The sequence below is a fragment of the Pristis pectinata genome, chromosome 6, assembly GCF_009764475.1.
Source record: "Pristis pectinata isolate sPriPec2 chromosome 6, sPriPec2.1.pri, whole genome shotgun sequence".
Taxonomy (NCBI): Eukaryota; Metazoa; Chordata; class Chondrichthyes; order Rhinopristiformes; family Pristidae; genus Pristis; species Pristis pectinata.
Genome location: NC_067410.1, coordinates 113,873,721 through 113,889,346, shown reverse-complemented (window position 1 = coordinate 113,889,346; position 15,626 = coordinate 113,873,721). Strand labels below are relative to the sequence as shown.

Sequence of the window (15,626 nt, the reverse complement as noted above, 5' to 3'; positions counted from 1 at the left end):
CTGTTCGGGGTTCGAGTCCCCAGTTAAGTTAAGTCCTGTTCAGGGTTCCCCAGTTTTGGATTTGGGATTTTAAGTTGTGAATTTCAAGGTTTTGAGCTCTAAGTTCTGAGATCGGTTCTCCAGTACTACCACCCTGCCTAAGACCGGTTCTTAAGAGGGGAAATCCCCCACGGAAAGGTCAGGAACCTGAAGTGGGTGAAGGAAAGAGACCAATCTCATAGGTAATCGCAGCGATTCGTACCGTCCGATCGGGTAGAATACAAATATGGGACAAACTCTCGATAAGTCTGGGTCCAATACCCCACTATCTAAGTTATGTAAAGACGATCCGAAGAACGAGAGTAACTTCCGTAAATTATCAGCATGCCTCAATAAGAAATTGGGAAAAGAAATATGGCCATTGGGGGGAACTTGGGACGTAGATAAATGCCTAAAGGCAGAAAAGGCAATTTGGGAGCGGAATACAGGGGAAAAATGGAAATTATTAATGTCTACTTGGAGAAAAACGGCCGAAGACCTAACAAATAAATCTAAGCAAGCTAGCTGGGAACATAATGCGCGCAGAAGGGGAATTAGTGTGTGTGATGAACAGGGAAATCCTAAGAGTTGGGGAGTCCTGAAGTCTCAGTGCGGAGACCACGATGCTGAAAGGAGCAGAAGGGAGAGAGGAGAGGTAAATGAGGTGTATACGGAGAAGAGCAGAAATAAAAATAAAAGTAGTAAGGATAAAGTGGAGGTACCTCCCGACATGTCTGGCATGCCCCTGTTGTTCCAAAGTAATGATACGGACGAAGAGGAGGAGAATTGGATGGTCCGACCCACAGCCCCTACCTACCCCCCAGTTTCATTGCCGCCCCCATATAATGCGGCTAGCCCACCAGCCGTCCCGCCCCTACCACCAGCGACTGCTAGCCAAGTCCCGCCCACAGGACAAGTCCATGAACCTATTGCGTCCCGAACCAGGATGCGGCTTAGTCGAAGGGAAAGCCCACAGACAGGTGGCTCTAAGGCCACAGACAAACGACGGAGCTTTCTGGCAAGGGACGGTCCTTCAATAGATTCTCAGACGGACACCGACTCTGATTCTACCACTGATTATGGCGACCCTACAGATCCCAGCCTACCGACCATGTTGAACGGGGTTAAGGGAGCCAAGGTTAAGAAACAATTTCCCAACAGGAGTGTTCCCAATCCTGATCCAGCCCAAGCCAGCGCTAATCCTACAATCCAAATTTACACCCCTTGGAAGCCCTCAGGAGATGTGCTTAATCATGAGTCGGGCGCCCAACCGTAAAACCAACCTGGAGGATTTCATAGATTATGTGATGGGGACAATTCAGATGGATCAGGCCGCCCCACAAGACCTTTTCAGCCTTTGTTGCATGACCCTTACGACTAATGAAGTGGCACAGTGGAAAGAACACCTGGGGAACTATACTGACTGGACAGACTTTCAGGTGGCCGTCCGGCCTCAGGACCAGGTGGCCACTATTAGAACTGCCCTTCGTAAAACCCTCCAACAGCCTATTGACATAACTGAAGTTTTAGAATGCCGACCAAAACAAGGTGAGGACGGCCCAGACTTTTGGGACCGTTTCTGTTCACTTTACGGTACCTATGCGGGGGACGATGCCTACAACAGAGGCAATGTCTCCCCCCAGTTTAACGCCCTCTTATTACAATGCATCCCTGCGGGAGTGGCCTCATCTATCCGCACTAATGACATGAACTGGCCTGACCACACACAACAAGCCATGGGGAGGGCGCTAGTCCATTTCTGGAGTAACGGGCGCGAGTCGAAAGCCACAAAGATAAAACAGGAAATGGTGCAGAGACCCCCTCGGCCCCAACCTTCCTACTCCGACAATACGGGCTATCAAATGGAGCGGCAATTTTGCGTTCCAGAAGGGGTTGACTGGTCCGGTAAAGGATACCCACTATACCCCAATGACTTAAGAGCCCCAGTGTACGGGCCCCCTTGTGGGCCACCACCACCACCCTCTCATAATTACCTAGGACCCAGGGGACCCCAACAACCCGCACCAGCGAACGCCAGGCCGACGGGATGCTACCTTTGTGGGGCACCTGACTATTGGTGGAGGGACTGCCCCTACTACCGTCATCGGCAGACCAGACCCCCTGGTAGACGACAACCTTTTTCAACCAACAACCCGTTTTCTGCCTGACTAGACGTGGAGAGTAGCCTCTCCATATACCCTGCCCTCACCAATAACCCGGACGATGAACCCATCGTCCATTTCTTAGTTGAAGGAAAGCCGATTCCCTTTATGATAGACACGGGAGCAAATACTTCGACCCTTGAAGCCCCTTGTATTACCCAGCATGATTTTAAACTGTCCACTGCTTCAGTTCCATTGAGCGGACTGGAGGGACAGGAAAGATCCTACCCCTTAACTGAACCCTTAAAAGTTAAATTTGAAGATCAGGTATGCCTGATCCAGTTTGCAGTAACCACAAGCCTGGGGGTTAACCTAGCCGGAAGGGACCTGCTCTGCTCCTTCCAACTCAAAATACAATGCCTGGATGACGGTATTACCATTACTGGTACTAAAAACCATAGGATCCTCTGGATTCACCAGCCTCCTCAGTGATGGACGGTGAACCTCACGAGCAGCGATTTTAACCCACCCTTGGAAACCACTGACCCGCATGTGACGCTAGCTTACGACCCCACTGGGGCCTCAAGGGAACTAGAAGGATTGTATGCTCCTCTCCTGGGTAGCATGGTGACCATCACTATTTTAGGAGAAGTAGTGGGGAAGGAGGGGGCAGCACTTCTAGTCCAAGTGCCTAATGAATTCTGGAATCAGTCAGGCTTGATGTCCCCTCACATTACCCTGTCAGTTAACGAGGGACATAGACCAAAGGAACTGGGATTCCTAGCCCACCAGCTTGAGGTACAGACAGACAAAGGCCTTTTCGGGGTTCCTCAGGCTCTGCCAGGGGGGACCCTGACTTACTACCTCGTCCCTTTCTCGGTGACGGGCTGTTTACACCATCACCGGCCCCATCGACTCCCTTCGGATGAACCCACCCCCGATTTATGGGCCGCATCGAAGTCCGAGGTGGGATACACCCCAGTGACCCCAGTCCAGATCTGTGTAAGACCGGCAGCACAACTGCCTTCCATCCCACAGTATCCCCTTCGGAGAGAGGCAGTCGACGGAATAACTCAGTTAATAGATTCATTCTGCAAGCAGGGCATCCTGGTTCCTTGCCAATCACCTTGTAACACCCCCATTTTACCTGTCCCCAAACCCGGACGAACAGAGTGGCGCCTTGTACAAGACCTACGTAAGGTCAACGAGATAGTGGAGCCACTACATCCCGTGGTCCCGAATCCAGCTACCATTCTCAGCAGTATCCCCGCCGACTCTTGCGTTTTTACCATTGTGGACCTGCAGCATGCATTTTTCGCAATTCCCCTCTCTCCCGACTCGCAGTACCTGTTTGCTTTCACCTTCCAAGGTCAGCAATACACTTGGATGCACCTCCCGCAAGGTTTTATACACTCCCCGACTATTTTTTTCCCAAGTTTTACATAATCAACTCCAAGGGTTCCACCTTTCTGATAAATCCACCATTGTCCAGTATGTAGATGACCTTTTACTAGCAAGCCCCTCGGAGCCCACCAACATCGCGGACACTAATAGACTACTTAACGCGCTCCACTCGTGGGGATACGTAATACCTCCACAGAAAGTAAAACGAACCCAGCACCAGGTAAAATTTCTGGGCACCCTCTTAAGTGCTACTGAGCGGCGGCTCACTCCTGAATGTATTACGCCCATCGTTGCCACCCCACCGCCCACTACCCCAAAGGGTATGCGCGCCTTCTTAGGGTTAGTAAATTTCTGCAGACAGTGGCTACCTAACGTGGCGCTCCTTACTAAGCACCCTCACACCCTTGGCCTCAAGCCAGTCCGTGGGGACCCTCTTGAACTTACGAACAGAACAAAGGGAGGCCTTTGATAGCCTCAAACAGGCCCTTGCCAGTGGCCCGGCCCTGGGACGCCCTTTTGTATGATCGCCCATTTCAGCTCTTCGTGGATGTCCTACAGGACTGCCCTACAGCCATCCTTACTCAAAACCCACGGGGAAGGAAAAGACCGGTGGCATACTACTCCACTCGGCTGGACCCAGTTGCAAGGGGACTTCCACCATGCTCACAAATGCTTCCAGCCATTTATTCCCTAGTAACAGCAAGCCACCAATATAACCTTGGCAACAGGCAGTGATGGTTTATTCCTCCCACACTGTAACGGCACTCTTAACTTCTCACCCGACGCAACACCTTACCCAGGCCCGCTTAAACAGATACGAGGTAGCACTCCTGAATAACCCACTCCTCACTTTTGCTTACTGTACGACCATTAATCCTGCCATCTTCCTAGAGCCCCACCTGAGGATCTTGCGGACCCACCTCATGACTGTCTAATGCGTAACCACTTTTTAACTGCACCCCGCCCGGACCTTTCAGATAAGGCCATCCAGTCAGCCGACTTAAACCTGTACGTCGACGGTAGTTCCTACATTTCTGAACAGGGCATCCGCCTTAGCGGCTATGCTGTGGTTAACGACTCCCAGAGTGTGGAATCGGCATCTCTGCAGCCCCCAGTCTCTGCCCAAAAAGCAGAACTCTTTGCCCTGACCCGAGCTTGCATTTTAGCCAAGGACAAAGTAGCTAATGTCTTCACTGACTCCCGCTATGCTTTTGGAGTTGCCCATGATTTGTCCAACTCTGGGCACACAGGGGATTTCTGACCTCTACAGGTAGCCCCATACAGAATGCGGTTTATGTAAAGAACCTCCTCCAAGCCATCCTCCTCCCAAACAAATTGGCCATCATTAAATGCTCCGCTCACCTTTCAGATGCCTCCCCAATAACCCAGGGGAATAACAGGGCAGATATAGAAGCGACATTGGCAGCATGCCAGGGGTCTATAAACCCGTTTCCACTATGGAAAAACAAGCAGTTGTTTGCAAGCCAAACATAGCAACGACCGGGCACCCCAGACATGGTCACTGTGCAGCACTTACAGGGGGACGCCCCTGACTCAGAAAAACAAATGTGGAAGGTGCACGGGTGTACGCACTCTGCGCTACATGGCCTCTGGGTTACTCCAGTCGGTCAAGTATGTATACCTGATTCTTTGTTACCAATGCTTATTGACTGCCTACATTCTGACACCCACCTCGGCAAGGAGGGAATGAGTAACATTTTACTACGTACCTGGTGGCACCCCAGATTGGAGGAAGCAGCACAAGGCAAAATACGGTCGTGCTTGATATGCCAACAAACCAATGCTGGGAAAGGGGTGAAGTGCACCCCTAGGCAAAACCCCCTTGCCAGGTGGTCCTTTTGAATGCATACAACTCGACTTTATTGAATTACCGCGTCGTATATTGTTACAAGTACTGTCTTATTATTGTTGATGTATTTAGTCGATGGATTGAAGCTTTTCCAACCACCAATAATAAGGCCTCAACAGTGGTAAAGTTATGTGAAACCCCGACGGATAAGTTCTTTAATGGCCCCCACTTCCTAGGGAAAATAAATAAGGAATTGTGCGAGGCACTGCATATCGAACAGCAGTTCCACTGCAACTACCACCCTCAGTCAGCGGGTGTAGTAGAGAGAGCTAACAGGACCCTTAAGAATAAACTAACCAGATTAGTGTCAAAGGCAGGTCTAAACTGGTTGAAGGTTCTCTTCTTAGCATTATACCATATGAGAATCACCCCCCACTCAGCCACCAGGGCATCGGCTGCCGAAATCGTCTATGGGCGTCCGGGAAGAACCCCATGGGACGCTGCCACCCAACCCCCACACAGGTTGACCTTAATATCATGGGGGATGAACTACAAAGGTATTTCAGACAACTTACGTCCTCTTTAAAGTTTCTTCATTCGCAGGTGGAGAGTGCCTTTAAACCACCTCAAGGGCAGAACACGGAATTGCCTGACCTGGAAATCGGAGACTCAGGTACTGATACAGGATTGGGAGCGCCCTAAACTGGGACCTCGGTGGAAAGGCCCCTTCCAGATACTACTCCAAACATCCGACAGCCTGTGAAAGTAAAAGGCCAGGAACGTTGGATTCATCTGAGCGACTGCAAACGATGGCCACGGGAGGAAAGCTAATACCTTTTAATTTCGGACTCTTCACCTTTACTAGTACTCTTGTGTGGGCGTCAGAGGATAATTTGTTTTACAAATACATATGCACCTACATAGTAATCGCACCGTTTGTTACCCCTTGGCAGAGTCACCGGAAGGTCTTCTTATAGCCACACCAAGCTGGAGCCCCAGGGCCCTCTTAAAGTATGAATTTTCAAAAACAAAGTGTGTTGGACAGATGGGAACTTACAGGAGGGTGCTGCCGGGTAAATGCTGGCAAGGAACAGTAACAGGACCTAGTAGTACAGCCCACCACCAGTCCTTCTCCCACTGTTTCACCGGCATAGGGTGGGGTTGTGGGCTAGCAATTGTACAGCATACGATAACATGTGCCGCCACTACCTGTACAGAGAGGAATTGCGGGTTTAAAGGGGGATGGTTTAGCTGTGAGTGCGCTGCCACCAGGTGTGCTACGTTACTTGCAGGAGAGCGATGGGTTTGTGGAGAAGGGAACGGGACCCACGTGAGATTGTCTAATGTCTCTTTAGAATGGCTAACCAGGGAGAATTACCTGAGGGAGCATGGGAGAAATGTTGCTGGGATCTCTTGGTATTCTCAAATGCCCAGTCCACGGCAATCGGGTAATGTAACCTGCTACCGGGCTAAGGAAGGGTATGTGTTCCTCTTTAATGGCACTTACACCACAGCCACCCCCACTCTGCCAGCCTGGTTTGCAATAGGAACGATCGGGCCGGTCACGGTCCCCTGCCCCCAGAAGGCTCATGTCCGACGAAGACTTGTGGTGCGGTCAGTTAGTGAGGAGTTCTGTGAGGATTGGAAGGGTCCTATGTCATTGGGATCTCCCTTAGCATCGTTAGGCTATGGATTCCTGAGTACTCTCTCTCTGGGGGGTTGGGAAGGAACTATAGCCGCAAAAAACCGGAACTACCTTATTTGTGGACTGGCTGCACTGGGAAACAGTACCATGGAGGGCCTGAAGGCAGTGAACCGGAAACTGGCAGAGCTTCAACTTTATGCCCAGCAGACCCGGTATGCTGTGGACTACCAGCTGGCTCAGCAAGGAGGAGTATGTGCTATAGTTGGGGACAAATGCATCACCAACGTGAGAGACGAGTCCTACAACATCTCCCATGCCATTCAGGACATTCAGATGCAAGTAGATAGCTTTAGTCAGGATTTACAGGAGGGACAAGTTGGTTGGGGTGGCTGCTAGGAGGATCGTGGGCATCATACCTGCTGCATGGAGCTGTGGGACTAATCGTGATTATAATAGTATGCTGTGTGGTGCTGGCCTGTCTAAATACTTGTTGCAAGGTCCTTATTAATAAGCTCTCCGCCCCGTTCTCAGCGCCGCTCTAGTTTATCATGAAATGATAAAAAGGGGGGGAATGAGGAGGTGTAGGATTAATAAACTAGAACTGTATTGATATCTTAAGACGGATGAGAATTATGGCTGCTTGAAATACTGATTTAAAAAGTGTCCTTCAGGCCAGAACAGCCACACCACTGCTTTCCTGGGCTGGGTACTGTGTGGTAATTGCTGTGTCTGGAACTTAATTGGATTCCCATTATGCTTGACTATGGAGATGATGGTCAACGGGAAATGGAAGGCTGTCTCAAACAATGAAGGTGATACCTGCTTTGTCTCACCCGATTGCAAAATGATTAACTGAACCTGTGGTGTGAGGCTGCTCTTTGTCCATCTGCAGTAGCCCTTTGTCCGTTTCCTGCTCAACCAAGTACTCCAGCACCTGACTCATTAAAGTGTGCGTGACAATACCTGTATAAATCTCTGTCTACCCCTTTGTACTGGGAGAACTTGGGAAGCGACTCTTAGTGAGTGCTGAAGAGAATTCTCCTAGCGGTGCGCTGCTAATAAAGGTATTTGTTCGAATCGACCTCGTGGCACTGTGTTATTTACAGCAGACGGATAGGGAAATTGATTTCGGGACGACACAGCCACCTCAGAGGACATGTAGGAGCTAACAAGGTTGGAGTGGAACTTGAGGCACATACAGACCCAGACCAGGTAAACTCTGCATGCTTCCTTCCTTCAAGGATTTCAGAACATTCTGACAACATTACAGTCATGATTGACTTATTTTTATACACAAACAGTTCACCTCCAAGTGCACTTTGCGATGCTGCAATAAAGTGTTTTTCGAGTACTCACTCTCCTGCTCCTGAAGGTTGTGGGCCAGACTGTGATCCTCACGAACTGCAAACTGACGACATACTGAAAGGAAAAAGAAATGGTTAAACTCCAATCTCACACATACAAGCTTGACAACGTTAAGTGACGATGGATGTTTTAAAACTACCTACAACTGAGATTCAGATTGATTCTTGAAATGAGAAGGCTGCCTTATGCAGGGATTGAACAGGATGGATTTACATTCTATGGTGTTACAGGAATTGTCTAAAACATAAATCCTGAAATGAGTTGACTGGATAAATGGTGAGAAATATCTTCCTCGTACTGTAGAGAAACGAGCCATTGGATAAAGTGGCCATTTAACATCAAGTCAAGAAATCATTTCCGTCAATTGATGGTGAATCCTTGGTAATTTTCACCCACAGACAGTGGATGCCCAACTGTTTGATTGAGGTCAATAGATCTGTAAAGTGCAAGGAAATTAAGGAATATGAGGATAGAACAGAAATCTGAAGTTAGAAGGTCAACCAGGATCTTATGGGATAGCAGAGCAAGCTCCTACTGCTCACACAATGGCAATCAAGCACAACGGTTCACATACACACAAAAAGGATTGGGGAGAAGCATGATTACAGCTGAAAGATTTGAATGACAAGTGGACAAAATATACTAGTCTGATGTTGTCAAACCCAGGCAGCAGTGGTATCTAAACACTCACTCTGTTGCAGAACTTGGACTTAAAAAGAGATGTAGCCTGTTATAGACGCATTGCAATTAACAACTAACAGTGAATCAAATATCACAGTTAAGGGTCATCCTGGCCATCCCTTCAGTGCTTTCCCCTCCTCTGGGCATGGCCACTTTTGCTGCTGCCCTCCATTGACTCAGCCCCTCCTCAGTAATGCCCCTACACTGGCCCGTCAATGCCTCGCTGCTGCCCTTTCACTGCCCAGCTGCTCTCTGCTGGTAGATATATACAAACCTGTACCCTGACCACAGCAAATGAGGTCCTCAGCTAAACACTCTGCATATGATCTTAAGTTTACTATTTCTGTAAACCACTATTCTTTCTTCATTCAGTTCTAACTACTGATCACATTATACCCAAGTATAGCTTGAATAACACAGAAGATCAATTCCATTCCAATTCTGCCAATAACTGACTTCAGCCAAAGATTATGTTTTACATAGGTACAACTATTATGCAAATATTATGGTGTAAATGGTTTGTTTATGCAGAACAATTTCAACTTTGTCAGACTGAAGCCATCTCTCCACTACCTCACCCACATTCCTCAGCCCTTTACTCTGAACAGCAGCCTCCTAAATCTGCTGATATTGCTTTTCCCACAATTATTTATATTACAACAGACTTTGCTTCAGAAACCCTCGGTCCAAATGTTGTTATAATGCCATGTAACGTGGCAGATATGCAAGTTTTTTTTAAGAACTTACGGCCTTCTGAGCAACATGATGAGGCTCTGCTTGGTTTTCTACAGTGTTATGCTACAGACACACTCATACTGGGATCCAAGTTCCTATACCATCCCTGTAAGGTAGGGAGCCATAGAAACCATAGAAAACTACAGCACAGAAAACAGGCCATTTGGCCCTTCTAGTCTGTGCCAAAACATTATTCTGCTAGTCCCATTTACCTGCCCCCAGCCCATACCCCTCCAGACCTCTCTCGTCCATGTATCTATCCAATTTACTCTTAAAAGTTAAGAGCGAGCCCACATTTACCACATCAGATGGCAGCCCATTCCACACTCCCACCACTCTCTGAGTGAAGAAGTTCCCTCTAATGTTCCCCTAAACCTTTCCCCTTTCACCCTAAAGCCATGTCCTCTCGTACTTATCTCTCCTAATCTAGGTGGAAAGAGCCTACTTGCATTAACCCTGTCTATGCCCCTCATCATTTTATAAACCTCTATCATATCTCCCCTCATTCTTCTCCGCTCCAAGGAATAAAGTCCTAACATGCTCAATCTTTCCTTGTAACTCAACTCCTGAAGACCCGGCAACATTCTTGTAAATCTCCTCTGCACTCTTTCAATCTTACTGACATCCTTCCAGTAGTTCAGTGACCAGAACTGCACACAATATTCTAAATTTGGTCTCACCAATGACTTATACAACCTCACCAAAACATTCCAACTCTTATACTCAATACTTTGATTTATAAATGCCAGGATGCCAAAAGCCTTTTTTACAACCCTGTCTACCTGTGACTTTACTTTCAAGGAATTATGTATCTGAACTCCCAGATCCCTTTGTTCCTCCGCACTCCTCAGTCCCCTACCATTTACTGTGTATGTCCTCCCTTGATTTGTCCTTCCAAACTGCAACACCTCACACTTGTCTGCATTAAATTCCATCTGCCATTTTCTGGACCATTTTTCCATTTGGTCCAGATCCCTCTGCAAGCTTTGAAAGCCTTCCTCACTGTCCACTACACCTCCAACCCTAGTGTCATCCGCAAACTTACTAATCCAATTTACCACATTATCGTATTACCAAATACATCCAACAAAAATTCAAAAAATGCAAATGCTGAAAATCTAAAATAAAGACCTTAAAGGTTAAATCTGTTTCTCTTTCCACAGATGCTGCCTAACCTGCTGAGTGTTTTCAGAAGTTTCAGTTTTTATTACATTTCCATTTCCCTACTTTAAACAATATAAGGGATTATGTTGGGAATCCGTAGGAACCAAAGACAATCACAACGTCCTCTCACTAATGGGATGGATTCGGACTGAAGGCTTTCACAGAAGGGACCTTACAATCACGAGGTTTCATGAATGCTGTTTCAGAAAGTGAATCAGCCACCTGTGCTTTGTCTTTGATTACATTCCAAATCCATGTTGCAATTATTTCAGCTGTTCACATCCACACCCAGAATGGAAAGCAAAGTACCACCTTTAGGAATGAGTAGTCAAGTCAGGTTGAGTTTATTGTCATGTGCACAAGTGTAGTGAGCTACAGGTACAGTGAAAAACTTGCTTGTGGCAGCATCACAGGCACGTAAGTACAGACAATACACAGGATATAAATTACATGTAAATTATACAAGACAGTGAAGAGAAAAAATATAGAAACAATTATTTTATTTCATATTATTAAAGTAAGCTTCCTGTCCAGTGCAAGCACGTTATCTAAGATAACAAACCAGTGCAGTGCTGAGAGGATGCTGCATTGCTGCTTGTCCTGATCTTCAAATGAAGCACAATTTGCCTGCTCAGGTGGCTGCAATGGATTCCATCATCTTCACCCACCTCCACCACTGCAGTATGTTAAAACAAGGCACACAATTCAGGGTTCAACCTCAAGATCTAAACGGAGCATGACTAGACTGGAAGCACTGCAGCTTAACTCTGTGTAACCCTTCCCACACATGTAGCACTATCCTCTGTGTTCAGATTCTGTCCAATATCAACTTCCACAATTTCTTTGTGCAGCTGAGACTGAGGCAGCCACAAATCACATACAGGGCTGTGTAACCTCAACATCATCCTGCCTCAATCCTTGGCTCAATGCAAACAGGCACCTGCACTGGAAAGACAATTAAGTGGAGTAAGTGACTGATGAGCCTGTGAAATGGCCATCTGCCAACCATTTGGCTGCAGTTTAAAATAGGAAATAATACTCTGAGGTGCAACAATCTGTGACTTTGTTATGCTGAAAAGATTTACATACTCCATTCCCAAATATACGTATTCAACCTACCCTTAGCAAATGGAGCCAGGAAGAGATTTCACACTGATGTTAGAATTGGGATCTCCTGCTGTAGATCAAACAGCGTTCGAAATGCACACATAACAAGCAAGTACTTGCAGTGCAATGCTAGAAAAACCCGCATGGGCAGGGAGGGAAAGGGGAAGAGTTGAGGGAACAGACGAAGATTAAAGCCACCCATCAGCCTTAAAAAATTCACACTCGCAGATTTCCTGTCTGTGGTGACTGATATTGCTTGGTCAAACTGCTAAACTTACATCAATTTCCCCATCTCCCCACCCCAGCACTAATCAGAACCCCCACACTGACATTTATAAAGCGATTTCCTATTGAACAAATTCAGCTAACTTCACCTCATCCAATAGCCACTGCTATGAGCTCACAGGGTCTGAGCTACACCCGACTCCACAGGAGGAACAGAATATTCTTTGCTCTTGTCCAACTTGGGTTCCCCTCTCACCTCTTGCACATAACTATAGCAGAGCCACTTCCCACCGACATCCTAAATTGGAAAATCTCATCAATTTTGCCACCAATTTCTAGGCTGCACTCAATCCCCAACTCTTCCCCTTTCAATATTCTGAAAGGACCATGACTTCCTGAATGCTCTGGTTCACTCATCCATCAATCCCAAAACCTACACCAATCCCACAGCACGATTCCAAACAAGTGCAGGGACACAACACATTTGTTTATCTCCTCCCTTCCCACAATCAATGGGTAAACACCCCTTCCAGATGAAACAGCGATTTAACTGGGATACTTCCAACAAAATATACTGCACATGCTGTTCACGACATGCACAACGTGCCCTCCCCTACATATTAACTGGCTGACAGCTTCACTTAGCATCTCCATTCACTATGTAAGTATAACTCACCTTCTGGCCAACTATGGCTCAATCTCCAGTCCACTACCATCCTCTCCTCTGCCGACTTATAGAGTCATAGTCATAGAGCACTACAACACAGAAACTGGTCCTTCAGCCCACCTAGTCCACGCCAACCTGATATTCTGCCTAGTCCCATCTACCTGCACCTGGACCATATCCTCCAAACCCCTCCCATCCATGTACCTACCCAGACCTCTCTTAAATGTTACAATTGAACCCACATCCACCACTTCCGCTGGCAGCTAGTTCCACACTCGCACCACCCTCTAAGTGAAGTAGTTCCCCCTCAGATTCCTCTTAAATATTTCACCTTTCACCCTAAACCTATGTCCTCTAGTTCTAGTCTCACCCAACCTGAGGAGAAAAGCCTGAATCCACTCACCCCATCTATACCCATCATAATTTTGTATACCTCTATAAGATCTCCCCTCATTCTCCTGCAGTCCAGGGAATAAAGTCCTAACCTATTCAACCTTTCCCTATAACTCAGGTCTCAGCAACATCCGTAAAAATTTTCTCTGCACTCTTTCAAGCTTATTGATATCTTTCCTGTAGGTAGGTGACCAGAACTGCAAATAATACTCCAAATTCGGCCTCACCAATGTCTTATACAACTTCAATGTAACATTCCAACTCCTGTACTCAGTGCCCTGATTTATGAAGGCCAAAGCGCCAAAAGTTCTCTTTATGACCTTATCTACCTGTGATGCCACTTTCAAGGAACCATGGATCTGTATTCCCAGGTTCCTTTCTTTTACTGCACACCTCAGTGCCCTACCACGCACTGTGCAAGTCTTACCCTGGTTTGTCCTCCCTAAGTACACTTCACACTTGTCTGCATTAAATTCCATCTGCCATTTTTCAGCCCATTTCCTTAGCTGGTCAAGATCACGTTGCAAGCTTTGATAGCCTTCCTCACTGTCCACTACGCCCCCCAGCCTGGTGTCATCTGCAAATTTGCTGATCCAGTTCACCACATTATCATCTAAATCATTAATATAGATGATAAACAACAACAAACCCAGCACCGATCCCTGCCCCTACAGCACACCACTAGTCACAGGCCTCCAACACTATTGGTGACTCCACAAGTCCAACGAAGCTCAACACAAGTCTGAGGAACAACACATAATCTTCCTATAGTACAGTAGAGCCTCCTCTACTGGACATGAGAGTTCACTAATTTCTGATTATTCTACTATTCGGACTTGGACCCCCCCAACCCCCCTGACCCACGCTTTGTTCTCATCCCATTATCCCATTCCTGCCCGTTTGCCTTGCACTTCTATCTACTTTGTCATTCTTTATACTCTTCAGTCATTGATTCTAAGATTGCCTTCAGATATCCTGGAGCAAAAAACAAACTGCTGGAGCTCAGTGGGTCAGGCAGCACTTAAGGCAAAGGGATAGTTAAACATTTCAGGTCAAAGCCCTACACCACCTGAAATGTCAGCCATCCCTTCCCCTCCCCCTCCCCCTCCCCACACTGACCCACTGAGTTCCTCCAGCAGTTTACTTTTAGCTCCAGATTGCAGCATCTGCGGTCTCTGGTGTTTCACAGATTCTGTACTGACCTCCCCACTCTCACTGCATTTTAAAGGCTAGTTCATTTTGTAAGTTAGCCCAGTTTTGATAAAAAGTCTAGATGAAACACTTTCACTTCCTAGTAAAACTATCTGCTGATTTCCAGCATTCTCTCAATTATTCTTAATCAGATTACCTGAGTAAACTCACATTCTTGTTATCAGACTATCAACTGAGAAAAACAACATTTCCAGGAAGTACTACTTGTACTCAGAATTCTCAGTTCTTTCTGAAAATGCCATTTTGTGCTCAGCACAACTTCCTTCCGTCCAACAAAGGACTTTACAAACTGTAACACAGGGATAGGCCATTCTGCCCATCAGCTCCATGCCAAAGCCAGTAATCCCATCAGCCCCATTCCTCTCTCCCGAGCTCCCTGCAGTGGTGTATTCACTTGGTTACTCCAGCACAAACATGTGTTCATGCAACTACCGTGACACAGATACTCTTACTTGTAACACAACTTCAAAAACACTGGTGAGTTGAGTAGTCACCTTGGTTAAAGGAAGATTAGTGGCTGTGGTGGGCTTTGTGACAGGTAGTTATCATTTGATCAGGTAATCCTGGAAACTATAGACCGATGAGTCTAACGTCACTGATAGGGAAGGTATTGGAGAGGATTCTTAGGGATAGGATTTATGAGCATTTGGGAAACCATGGCCTAATTAGGGACAGTCAGCATGGCTTTATGTGGGGCAAGTCACGTCTTTTGAACTTCATTGAGCTTTCTGGGGTGGTGACGGTGATTGATGAAGGTAGAGCTGTGGATGTTGTCTGTATGGCATTTGACAAGGTCCCTCATGGTAGACTCATCCAGAAGATGATAGAAGTTTATAAGTTTATGAGAGGCATAGATTGACTAGACAGACAGTATCTTTTTCCCGGGGTCGAAATGTCCAATACCAAAGGGCACGCATTTAAGGCAACTTCAAAGGAGATGTGTGGGGCAAGTTTTTTTTACACAGAGAGTGCCTGGAATGTGCTGCCAGGGATGGTAACGGAGGCAGATATAATAGAGGTATTTAGAGGGCTCTTGGATTGGTACATGAATATGCAAAGAATGGAAGGATATGGACATTGTGTAGGTGGAAGAGATTA

At 46.8% G+C, this 15,626-nt stretch overlaps 1 protein-coding gene across 2 annotated transcripts in view; it reads right to left on the bottom strand.

The window, feature by feature from the left end:
• ccdc50a (coiled-coil domain containing 50a) overlaps window positions 1–15,626 on the bottom strand; it is a 98,033-nt gene that overhangs the window by 63,804 nt on the left and 18,603 nt on the right. For both annotated transcript variants that reach the window (XM_052018109.1, XM_052018110.1), the window contains exon 2: window positions 8,336–8,398. In XM_052018109.1, coding sequence (XP_051874069.1) covers window positions 8,336–8,398 — 63 coding nt within the window. The remainder of the gene's footprint in view (window positions 1–8,335; window positions 8,399–15,626) is intronic.